General features: G+C 60.6%; 2 protein-coding genes across 2 annotated transcripts; both read left to right on the top strand.

Moving 5' to 3' along the window:
- On the top strand, positions 1–2,070 carry LOC142058283 (uncharacterized). Its single transcript, XM_075095443.1, has 7 exons — positions 1–28; positions 370–479; positions 644–766; positions 1,116–1,195; positions 1,436–1,553; positions 1,683–1,769; positions 1,969–2,070. The coding sequence occupies exons 1-7, from the start codon at positions 1–3 to the stop codon at positions 2,068–2,070; spliced, it is 648 nt and encodes a 215-aa protein (XP_074951544.1).
- Positions 2,071–3,658: 1,588 nt separating this feature from the next.
- On the top strand, positions 3,659–5,398 carry LOC142058282 (maestro heat-like repeat-containing protein family member 7). The gene is made up of 7 exons (XM_075095442.1): positions 3,659–3,703; positions 3,906–4,060; positions 4,187–4,334; positions 4,475–4,653; positions 4,742–4,879; positions 5,072–5,186; positions 5,348–5,398. The coding sequence occupies exons 1-7, from the start codon at positions 3,659–3,661 to the stop codon at positions 5,396–5,398; spliced, it is 831 nt and encodes a 276-aa protein (XP_074951543.1).
- Positions 5,399–11,422: the final 6,024 nt, after the last annotated feature.

Here is an 11,422-nt window from a genome sequence, read left to right as displayed (position 1 = left end):
ATGTGCAAGGTCCAGCCGCTGCAGGCGGGTGAGTGTGCAGGCGCTACGGGCAGGGGGCTGCCTGCCCGTCCCTGCCCGGTCCCGCGCTCGCGTTGCCCAGCCAGGCTGGCATCGGGGCTCCCATGGCACAGTGGCCAGGGAGCCAGCCCTGTCACGGCACCCCGGGACAGGGATCCTCCCTGCCAGCTGGTGGTAGCCTGTCCCTCACCTGGGCACGCCAGACCCCCCTCCCCGTGCTGCCCTCCAGCATTGCGCCCTCGCCCCTGGGGCTCACAGGGGACACCTGTGTCCCAGCCTTGAGCCAGGACTGGTGACATCCCTGGGAGCTGGGCAGAGGGCTTGGCTTTTTGTCCCCTGCTCGCCCCCCAGCCCTGCCTGCCTTCTCTCGGCCAGATCCGTGCTGCTCCACCTTGGCTCTGCCCGGGCAGAACGAGGATAACCTGGACATCATCCGAGCCTTCCTCAGGAGCAGACCAAAGGTATCCAAGGCCAATTCTATGAGGCTGCGCCCATGTCTCCTGACCAGTCTTTCTGCCCCCATCCCACGCTTGCAAGGTGCTGGGGGCTGTGCTGCCCCCCTCCCCCCCAACCTGTCTCACCCCCTTGACGCTCTCTGGCCGCCTGTCCCCTCCCTGGCTGGCAGCAAGAGGAGGAGAAGCTGAAGTTTCTGGCCTCCATCTACACCATCTGTAGCACCAGCAGCGCGGGCTCCACAACATGGGACATGCTTTACTTCTGTTTGCTGGAGGTGGTGGAGGCCATCGAGGTGAGGCAGGGGCAGTGGGCAGTGGGCAGAGCCCTGGGGGCAGGAGAGGGCTCAGCCGGGCAGTGGGGTGCATGTGAGCACTGCTCTGGGTCTCCGTCCTTGGAGATGCTTGAAAGCCAGCTACGTGGCCTGGCTGGAGCTGGGGCTTGGACCCAATGACGTTTGCAGGTCTCTCGGCCAGCCTGTGGTTCTGTGATGGGCACAGCCCTTCCCACCATGGGGCTTGGGACCACTGGGTGGGGAGGGAGTGCTGGGATGGTGGCACCTGGGCTCTGCCAGCCCCGCAGGCTTTTGATGGGCAAGGGAGACTGCCCCATCCCGATCCATCCCACCCTGCTGTGCTGCACAGGTGCTGCTGCAAGAGGAGCCCACTGACCACCTGGGTACTGTGGTGTGGCGGCAAGCCATGCTGACCATCGCCTCCATGAGGTACTTGCCGCAGCCCCCAGCTTGGCCTCCCCACTGCTGGGCAGCCCTAACGGCACCTCTCCCAGGCAGGGGCCACCCCCAGTCCTGGGTCCAAGAGGGAGGCAGACAGCAGGGCAAGGGGTGCCATAGGCTTTTCCCTCCAAATGCAAGTGTCAGTGTCATGGGGATCAGCCCAGGTCTCCAACCCTGGGGTCTGTCTCCTCCTTGCTGTGTCTGAAGAGCACCTCTCTGTCCCCACAGCAAGGCGGGGCTGCTTCTGCAGGAGATGAGCAGCAGACTCCTCCACATCTGCTTCTGCAGCATCTTCCACCTCCCTCCGCAGGACACCCAGGGCCCTGAGGCTTCTCTCTACTCCGAGGTATGCCACGGGGTGAGCCACGGGGAGCTCCCCCACCCCGAGGCCCCTTCCTGGGCACCGTGCAGCCACGCCCACCCCCCACCCCACCCAGGCTTCTAGGGCTGCCCCAAGACTCTGTCCCCCTCACAGACCCTGGCCACGATGGACAGCATGCTGCAGGTGCTGGTAAGCAGCGCCGGTGCTCTCAGCATCCTGGAGCTGCAGAACATCTTGCAGGTCTGGCCTTGGCACAGGGTCCCCACAAGCATTGACCCATGGCTTGAGTGGTGCCCCGCCCCTCCCCAATCAGTGCCTGGTGCAAGGAGGGGGGCAAAGATGTTCCTCCTTCCCTGCGCTGCCTCCCCACCAGCCCCCTGCCTCCTGGCTGCTGCCAGAGCTCCTTTTGCTCCTGCCCCAGCCCACCCCGCTCCTGCAGCCCTGCCTGCTGTTCGTCCTGCCCAACACTCCCTCACAGATGGATCTGCCTGTCTGGCAAGGGGAGCCCAGCCCTGGGACTTTCCCCCGGGCCACATCCTAGAGCCTCCACCACAGGTCCGCAGGGAGGTGGTCACCCCAAAGTCTTGGGTTCCTTGGGTGGGGGGTGGAGGGACCTTTTTTTGGGTGGGGAGCGAGTGAGTGGAAGGCAGCAGAGGCAGCGGCAGGAGTAGGATGCGGTGGCCTGCCTGGCTGCAGCAGGTTGCTTCGAGGGGCAAGAAGGGCACGTGCCCTGGGCCCAGGCCCTGCCCCGGCGCAAGCCTGGCCATGCCGTGCTGTGCCATGCCACCTCCCTGGCAGATCAGCAGCTTTTCTCCTCCCAGCTCCTGCTGCCCTTCACCGATTCCAAGCTGGCAGCAGTGCAGGAGAGGGCTGTGGCACGGATTGCCAGGCTGGCCAACTTCATCGCCACCGAACCCCTGCTGCAGGTACCGAGCTCCCAGTCTGGGCAGCCCCAGTCCCCCATCGCTGTGCTCCTGAGCCCCAGCACCTCCCAGGGAAGCTGGGCACCCAGTCAGCAGGAAGTCAGGAGCAGGGGTCTTTGCCCTGCCCCTGTCCTTATCCGTGCTCTCTCCCAAGGCAGGAACCTGGGTCCAGCAGCCCTCCCCTGCGGTGGGCTGCTACCTGGCTGCTCTGGGAGCAGCTGGGGCTCACCTTGTGCCTAGGCTCACCTCATACCCACACTGCCTCTCTTCCTCCAGGTCTGCCCCTGCTTCGCACAAGCTGTAGTCCTCAGGCATCAGTGCTCCAAGACACATCGGTTTGTGATGCTGGGGAGGCTGGTTGGGCACCTCACCCTCTGCTGCACCTGTAAGGACAAGGCGACCCGCCGCGAAGCTGCAAAAGCTCTCCGTCACCTGCATGCCTTCATCCTGCAGCAGAGAAGTAAGAGCAGCTGTGATGGGCTGGGTGCCCCCAGGCACGGGCAGCCAGGGACCACCCTCCTTGGTGAGAGAAAGCCTGATCCAGCCTGCCTGCCTGCAGTCTAAAGAGCCATTTCCCCTTGCCCCTGTTCGCAATAGCCCCAGACCCTCCCTGGGTATCTGCTCCCCAGACCTGCCTGGGTGCCCTCTTTCTTTACTAGTGACTTTTCTGCCTAAAGCTCTCAGACTGCACCTCCAGCTCTTCACCCTCTCTCTGAGCACCCTGGTTTTCGTCCTCCCCAGGCAGGTGGCCCTGGCTGCATGACACAGGGCAGCTGCAGCTCTGGGAGGACGGGCAGATCTCGCAAAAAAGCAGCGCTAACGAAATCTTTTCGGTAAGAAGTGCCTTCGGCTCCTGCCTGGGGTGGTCAGCATGAGTGAAGGGACACCTGATGCGTGGGGATGATGTGGGCTCACGCTGTTCCTGAGTGGAGGCTAGGCAAAAGCCCGCAGCAAGCTCCGCTTCCCCACAGAACCCTGACCCCCACCATCGGTCTCCTCCCCAGCGCAGCCTGGCTCTGCATCCCACTCTCACTGCACAGCCAAGATGCTCTGTGTGATGCTCTAGGTGACAAACCTCCCCTCCTCTCCTTCATCGCACAGATGTTCAAGTACCACCTCCAGCCCTCTGACCAGGTAGACATCATCCTCATGGCCATCAAGAGCTTGAGAGCCCCAAGCGCCTACAGCATCAGGGCGGCTGCCCACATGGTGGAAGTCCTTGTGGCAGACCCTGCCTTCCCGATGGGACAGGTGAGTAGCCCGTGGGTGGCACAGCCAACACTCGGGCCCACCAGAGGATCGTTCCTCCCTGGGCCCTGTGCCTGACCAGCACTGATGCCATCTCAAGCCAGCGTACTGCAGCAGGAATGCAAAGCGGCTCCCAGTGGGAGCTGGGTAAACAGCTGCGCTCACCCCGCTGACACCCCCACTCCCTTCTGTGTCTGTCGTCCAGGTGCTGAACATCGTGTGGGCCATCTACAGAAACCTGCCCTTCATCAGGGCGGTGGTAGCCCTCAACAGCCTGGAGAGGGCCCTGCTGGTGCTGATGCACAAACAGCCCAGCATGGTGGTGGCCAGCCTGTTGCAGTGCTCCCCAACATGTACCTGGTACGGGGCCCACCAGCCTTTGGGGGTCCTCTCACTCCGGGAGAGGGGCCCTAAGACCCTCCCGAGGGACTTCAGCCTGGCCATCCTCTGGGGTGTCCCTGCTGACAGAGCCCTGGGTCCCCGCAGTGTTGCGATGCGCATGTGGAAGGTGACACTCTCCAAGCCCCAGGTTGCGGAGAAGGTGCTGCAGGAGCTGCTCAGCAGGCTGATGAACCAGTCGCCGTGCAAGACCTCCACCTCTACTGGGGACAACCCCCGCGTCCTCTCCCTGGCTGTGAGTTACTGGATGAGGCCTCACCGACCTCTGGGGCTGCTCTCGGCTGTCCAGGGCCTCCACTCTCCTTCCCTGCCCATCCCAAGCCTTGACGTCCCCAGGGGCGTAGGGACGTCTCAGTGTCTAGCTGTCTTCTGCAGGCAGCCAGGACGGTAAGCGAGATCCTCCTGCAGCGCATCTGCCTGCGGGAGGTGGAGGCGATTTTCCCCCAGCTTTTCCTGGCACTGCTTTTCCAAGTGTCATTCACCACGGAGTTGACGGTGCAGGAGGTGCACATCTTTTGGAGGGAGCACCAAGAGGATCTGCTCGGTCCCATCAGGTGCTCCATCCCTGTCCTCTCATCCCTGCCAGCTACCTGGAGCCAAGGCAGGGGTGCCAGTGGGAGCTGAGCATTTCTCTTTGTGCAGGTCTGTGGTGCAGTCCATGAGAGTGCTGCTCTGCAGCATGGGCTTTGAGAGCCAGGCGCTGGCCATTGAGGCGCAGGGTGGCTGGGATGCCCTGCTCAGCAGCCAGACCCACCTCATGGGAGTCCGCATTGTGGCCAGGTGAGAGGCCCTTCTCCCTTGCTCCTCGGGGACCATCACCCCATGTCACCCCCTCCCTTGGGGGCACAGATGGCAGAGGGCTCCCGTTGCTCAAAGAAAGCGCTGCAGGTGGGTGATGCCCAGAGTGGTGCAAACCCCAAAGATATGTGTCTGCCTGGCTCAGGCCTGATGGTGCCTCCTTCCCCCTGCCAGGGAGATGATGAAGACCCCAAGACCCCTGCTCTCCACCATCTTCTGCCATCTGGCAGAACTCCTCAGTGTGGAGGAGCCCACCTGGGGGATGATCGCCATGGTCTTCCTCGTTGAGGTGAGCCTGACGGCACTGTTCCAAGCTCTCTCCGATGCTCAGCTCTCCCATGCCAGCTGCTGTGGGGGGAGCTGGGGCAGCAGATGGGCTCTGGTTGTCGCCGTGGAGGAGCAGGCGAGCAACCAGTGTGGTGGAGTGTGGGGCACGGGGCTTCTCCACAGTCCCTGCTGCCTGTGTCTGGGCTTGGTCGTGACCCAGCATCCTTGCCCTGAGGTAGTGGTTGGAGGCAGCACCACACCTCACCAGCTCCCGCTGTGCGTGTTTCAGATGTTGGGCTGCACCAGCCTCAGTGAAGAGCTGGACCGTGCCCTGGAAATCTTCCCCATGTATCTGCAGAGCCAGTGCCTGGGGATGCCCAGCCTGGTGCTCAGGGGCCTCCTCAGGCTCAGTGAGAGGCCCGACACGGTGAGTAGGGGGCAGCAGGGACAGCCGGGACAGCAGCCCAGGGTGGAGCAGTGGGTGACGGGTAACGTGGTGGCTCGGGCTTTTCTGGGCACAGGGAGCCGTGCCGGCTGCTGCCAGCTCTCCTGCCTGCCCCGCCCTCTGCCCCATGACTGTGCCGTGCAAGGAGAGAGGCAGTAGTGCCGAGGGGAAGGGGCTTCTGCTGCCAGCACGTCCTGGCAGGGGTGCTGGTGGCAGAGTGACCAGCCCGAGCGTGGGGTCTGCAGAGCCTGACCGTGGGGTGCTGAGCCCCGGGGTGAAACGCAGCAGCTGCGGCAGGGGCTGCTGGCAGCTCGGGCAGCTTTCCAGGCAGTGCCAGTTGCCCACCAGCCTACCCAGGGGGTCTGGTGGAGAAGGGGGTAGCCAAGGGGCTGGCAAGGAGCCAGAGCTGTCTGTCCTCACCCTCTGCGCCCTGCTCTTCTCACGGCCATGGCGGTAAGCCCTGTCTGCCAGGACCTTGCCCTTGTGACCTGCACTGCCTGCTGAGAAGCTAGTGGGAGGCCAGTCTGCGCGGAGAGGGTTTTCACCCCTCTGGTAGGTCGCTCCTTTACAAAAAGGAGATGGTGTGTCTCCAACAGGCAAGGAAAACCCTCGTCCTGCTGCCGTATGTCATGGAGCAGCTGCAGGGTGCTGACAGTGATGCCAGCGCCATCGCCCTGTCCCTGCTCAGCAACCTGCTCCGGCTGCTGGAGGGGAAGACACTCAGCCTGACTGCCCTGGCGCTGGCTGAGAAGCTCCAGCCGCTCTTCAGCGACGTAAGGCTGGGGGAGAGACCCGTGCCCCTCTCAACAGGCACCTCCATTCATGCCTCCCGTGCTCTGCAGGGGGATGCTTTGCCCCGCAGCCCCCAGACCCCATCGCTGCCCTTGGCAGCTCTGTGCTGTGTCCCAAACCCCCACGTGGACCCACCCTGGCTCAGCCTCCCTGTCGCGGCAGAGACGATGATTGCAGGACGTTGGCAGACGTGCTGAGCCCCACCGATGCACACCCTGCCCTGGCAGCATCCTCCAGCCCTCTGCAGGGTCTCCTTCTCCAACCCCCAGCCCCAGGGACCCTAGCCTCCCTGGGCAGACCTTCTCTATGCCACAGCTTGCTCCCTTTTGGAGCAGGGCTGCCTGCAGCTGTTTTGGGCCCCTTGCTTGCCATAGGCTTGAGACTGAGGTCCTCTTCCTCTCCTGCACCAGGAGTCGAGCACTGTGCGGGAGCTCTCCATCCAGCTCTTCCGAAACACAATGGGGGTTGTGGTGGATGCCAAAAAGAAGAAGATGAAGGAGGTGGTGTGGGGCAGCCTGCTGCCACTGCTCTTTCACCTGCACGACGAGGACAAGAATGTGGCCAAGGTGGGACTCCCAACCTGACCTGTTCCTTGGGCAGGGGGGTGCTGGACCCTTTAAAAGTGTGTCGCCATGAGGTCTAGCTCGCTGGGTCCCTAGCACCAGGCACAGCGCACCTCCCTGCCCGCTGCTGCCTTTCTCCTCCCGCTCCCCGGGTGGATGGGGAATTAGGTCCCTTTCCCACCCAGCTCCCTCCGCACAACCCCTGGCGTGAGTCCCTGCAGCCCCAGAGACGGCGCTGTGGCTCTGCAGCAGCCTGGGGTCACCAAGGCCAAAACACTAGAGCCTGACAGGCTTCCACCCAGAGAGGGTGGCTGCCCTTATATTCCCCCAGGGTGCTGAACCCGGTGGCAGCATCAGTCCCCAGCTGGTGCGTCTTCCCTGCACGGGCAGGGCAGGCTCTGAGCCCTCCAAAGAGGGGGGACACAGGGTCTTGTGTCCCTGGCGGTGGTGGTGGCATCTCTGCTACTCACCAGGCCTCCCAGGAAACCCTCAGCAGTGCTGGACAGTTCCTGAAGTGGCGGCAGCTGGCCCAGCTGGGCGAGACCGTGCAGGCATGGAGGATCAGCGAGTGCCTGGTACGCACAGCCCCAGCACCCCCAGGTTCCGCCCTGGGTGAGCCCTGCCCCATGCCCAGCACGGGGGACGGGGGGCCTGTGCCCCCATAGCGGTATGCACCCTCCTGGAGCAGGCTCTGCCCCAGGCTGTCCTCTCCCCCGGAGTCCCAAAGGACACCCTGCCAGCAGGACGGCACCCCGGCGTCCCTGGGGAGCCCTCTGCTCCCTCCGAACCCCGATGCCACACGGCAGGGAGCTGGGAATGTCCTGCTGGGGGGAAGGAGGGTGGCCCTGGGCGGGGGGGGAGGGCCAGACTGGGGGGCAGCTCTGCACCAACCGTGCACCCTTCTCCTCCCTCCAGCTGGCCAGGAACAGGAGCAGGGCCAAGGAATACCTGCGCCAGAGCCAGTCCTACCTGCGGAGCCCGCAGGAGCCCCTGCGGCGGGAAGCTGTCAGGTTCATTGGTGAGCCACGAGCCCCATGGTCCCTCCCTCCTTCTCCCAGGGTCCCTGTGGCCCAGCGCAGGACCTGTGGGCACTCCTTCTGCCCATCCCACCCCTGGCTGTGCAGGCAGGGCTGGCAGGAGGCTCATCCATCCCCTCCCCGATGCTGCAGCCCAGGGTCAGCCCCCACCCCGGGGAGCTGTGCTGGCCAGGTGGGCTGGGTGGAGGGTTCTCCAATGGGCAGCGGGGTCCCCAACAGGCAGCAGGGTCCCCAACGGGCTGCATCCCCTCAGGGCTCATCGGACGGCAGGTGGATGGGCACGAGGAGTTGCAGTACATCAGAGAGGGTGAGTGAGGGCAGTGGGGAGGAGGAAGGACCCCGGCACGGAGCTCCCCCCTGGGAGAGGGGGGCTCTACTCCCAGCGTGTGCGTGTCTCCGGGGAGGGGGCTGTTTCTGGAGGGGCACATTCCTGACCGGCAGCACCCAGCTGAGCCTCCCGCCCCCCGGCTCCCTCCTGGCCCTGGAATCACGGGGCACAACGTGCCCTGCCTGGAGGGGACACAGGGCTGTCACCTCACCTCTGCTGCTTTGTCCCCGCAGTCCTTCAAGATGCAGGGAGAGACACGAGTCTCCTGGTCTCCTCCCTGGCAACACAGGCGCTCCTCATCCTCAGCTTGAGGAAGGCTGAGTCGAGGTTTAACGTGCAACGGCTGAGCTTCCGGCTGCTGAGGGCATGGACGAGGTGGCACTCGGCACCCAGCGAGGACTCTGCTCAGGCAGAGAGAAAGCAGCAACCCCAGCCCTAGGGTGCTCTGCAGCTTGGGGTATCTCCTCTTCCCAAAGTCTAACAGGAGAGAAGAGACCTCAGCCCCAGAGGAGCTGGCGTCCTCTGGAGAGCAGCAGGACAGCCGCTTTTTCCCGTGGTGCAGGGCATCACCTGCCCACACGCTTCGTCTTTGCCACGAAGCATCAGCTGCTGGGCTGGGCTGGGCTGCAAAACAGAGGGAAGGAGAAGCCGGAGCCGGAGCCGGAGCCAGAGCCGAGGATGAAGTTGAGGCTGAAGCCTTCCCTCCCGTCCCCAGGGCCACGCCAGGGTGAATCACTTTTTCTGCCTCCCACCGTCTGAGAAGCCTGCGCTGCCTGGGGCCGACGTCGCCGAGTGCGGGAGCTACAAAGCCACCAACGCTCTGACTCTGGCAGCTTTGTCCCCTCCGTGTCCCCAGCAGGAAGGGCAGCTCTGCCTCCTGCCCATGCCACCCATCCCCACCAGCCCTGCACCCGTTCCCACCCAGGGACGTTGGAAGTCCCAAGAGGAATGGTAAGAGGTCACTCCGCGAAACCAAGCCCTCCGTGGAGCCGTTGCCTTGGAGCGATCTCCAAAAGGGAGACCACCCGCCAGCAGTCAGCAGCCCTTCCAGGATAAACTCTAAACAAGGCCAACGCCTAACATCAGTAACAATTCAGTTTCCAAATAAAACAGACTGGGGAGACAAACGCTTTGTACAATTTGGGCTGTGGATGACACAGATTGACGTACAGCTCCAATGTGTTTAACTCCATCAGGTGATACAATGGGTACAAACTGCATATTTGTGACAACACGTTGGATTAACTGAATGAAACATGGGATGACACATGGCAAAAACAGTAACGGAGCTAGACCACGCAATAGGTAAAATAAGATTTGTTTGATCCAAGGACCTCCTGGAAGCCAGGAGAACATATCGACATTCCAGCCTTTCCAGGTTTGGGGGGCAACATGGGCCAATTTCCGTATTCCGGCAGTAATTTGTTTGATGACTTTGCCATTGTCATTGATTTTTAAACAGCAACTAGAATCATGCAATTTCCCACAGACCCCGCCTTCTTCGGCTAGTAGGTAGTCGAGAACCAAGTGATGTTGATAAATTGCAGTTTGCATTTGGGTTGCCTGATCTGCCAGTAGGTCGAGGGCCTCAGCTGTTTGATTGGTGATAATTTCTAATACGGCTTGCAGCCGGATAATGCGATGTAGATTATAAATGGGTTCTCGAGCACCACTAACCCATTCATTGTGTAGCCAAATCAACTAGAATTGTTACATGAGAACATAGAGTATAGGAATTAGCGTATCCATCGATCTGTGTAGTGATCAAAACCAATTTGTGTTTCTAATCATTTATATATAGACAATGTGTTTTGTTACTAGAAGAATGCACTTCTGTCAAAAGGAATGATAAAGTGCAGTTTTGTGTAGCAGACTGAGAAAACTGGCCAGGATTGCCGGGACTGAGAGCCAAAAGGGTAAAAGGTAATTCCAGCAGGGGGAGATCGCGACCACCGACTCACGGACCACCGACCCAAGTAATACCACCTACTCAAAAGAGAACAATAGAAGAAGTCGACTGAGTTTGCGCAGTAATCTACATGTGGAACAAGCAAGTTTGTACCAATCAGTAGAAAGGACAATAATGAATATGTATGAATAGGTAAATTTTTGATCTATAAATTGTATGGGAAAGGTGCGTAAGGTATGCACGTGAGGAGGAACGATCCCCCCTGCATCCGGCGCCGTGAATAAAGAATGCCTGCTCTTTAATACTAAATTAGTGTTAAGGAGTTGTTTCTGATTTTACTACGTTTTTCGGTAACAATTGGGGTTCCAAGTTGCACGTCCATAATGTTGTATGATACGCTGGGGGGTCCGCACGTCTTTACCCCAGGACCGGCCACTCCCATCGGTGAGGGAGGTATCAGTAACTTTGGATCGTTTTTCCCGCTTCAAATCATCATATATTCAAATGCCTAAATGGTCTCCGTCTGTTTCTGAGAGTAAGAAAACCAAGGGACGGATCACCCCAACGCAACATATTCCTGACCAGCTTGCTGGTAACGCTTTATATGCATGGTTTCCACATATGCAACAGTGTCCCTCGAGGGCCACTGATCCGTTAGCAAAGGGTCCTTTCCAATGTTCCACACGGGGCGAAGGGTCAAAATAAGGGGTAGGTTCTAAACCAAACGGCCACTTTCAACGCAACAATATAGCGATTCCTTTGTGGAGTTTTCACAACATGGTATGTCTGAACAAAGGCCTTCCCACGTTCTCCTCCAACGGGGCCAATCTATTCTATTACAATATTTACAGTTGTAAGCTCCTGCTTCCTGGTCCCAAATACAAGCACGGCCCACAGAGTTGCCTCGGCTGGTATTAGGTGTGAGAGACCAAAATCTGGGAAATGCATTCTGGTATCCCTCTTCATTCACCCAGGCATAGCTGTATACGAGTTCATCCTTTTCATGTGGCCCCTCTCCCACCTGAACGGTTATGCTTACGTTCTGATATGTCCATTCACATGTGCCGTTACCCACAAAGACGCCATCCTTTTGTGTTCTAGCCAAACAGTATTTACCTTTCTCTGGGTGAGTCATGTGAGCTTTGCCATGTTTTATTCCCTTTCGTTTCGCTATATTTACTCAC

The sequence above is a fragment of the Phalacrocorax aristotelis genome, chromosome 6, assembly GCF_949628215.1.
Source record: "Phalacrocorax aristotelis chromosome 6, bGulAri2.1, whole genome shotgun sequence".
Lineage (NCBI taxonomy): Eukaryota > Metazoa > Chordata > Aves > Suliformes > Phalacrocoracidae > Phalacrocorax > Phalacrocorax aristotelis.
This window is presented reverse-complemented; position numbering and strand designations above follow the sequence as displayed.

Excerpts from the sequence above, each read along its gene's own strand:
- LOC142058283 (XM_075095443.1), top strand. The coding sequence starts at position 1 with ATGTGCAAGGTCCAGCCGCTGCAGGCGG. Across the intron at positions 1,196-1,435 it reads CTGACCATCGCCTCCATGAG|CAAGGCGGGGCTGCTTCTGC; the intron begins GTACTTGCCGCA and ends CTGTCCCCACAG. Across the intron at positions 1,554-1,682 it reads AGGCTTCTCTCTACTCCGAG|ACCCTGGCCACGATGGACAG; the intron begins GTATGCCACGGG and ends TCCCCCTCACAG.
- LOC142058282 (XM_075095442.1), top strand. The coding sequence starts at position 3,659 with ATGGTGGAAGTCCTTGTGGCAGACCCTGCCTTCCCGATGGGACAG. Across the intron at positions 4,654-4,741 it reads GATCTGCTCGGTCCCATCAG|GTCTGTGGTGCAGTCCATGA; the intron begins GTGCTCCATCCC and ends CTCTTTGTGCAG. Across the intron at positions 5,187-5,347 it reads CCATGGTCTTCCTCGTTGAG|TCCCTGCTGCCTGTGTCTGG; the intron begins GTGAGCCTGACG and ends GCTTCTCCACAG.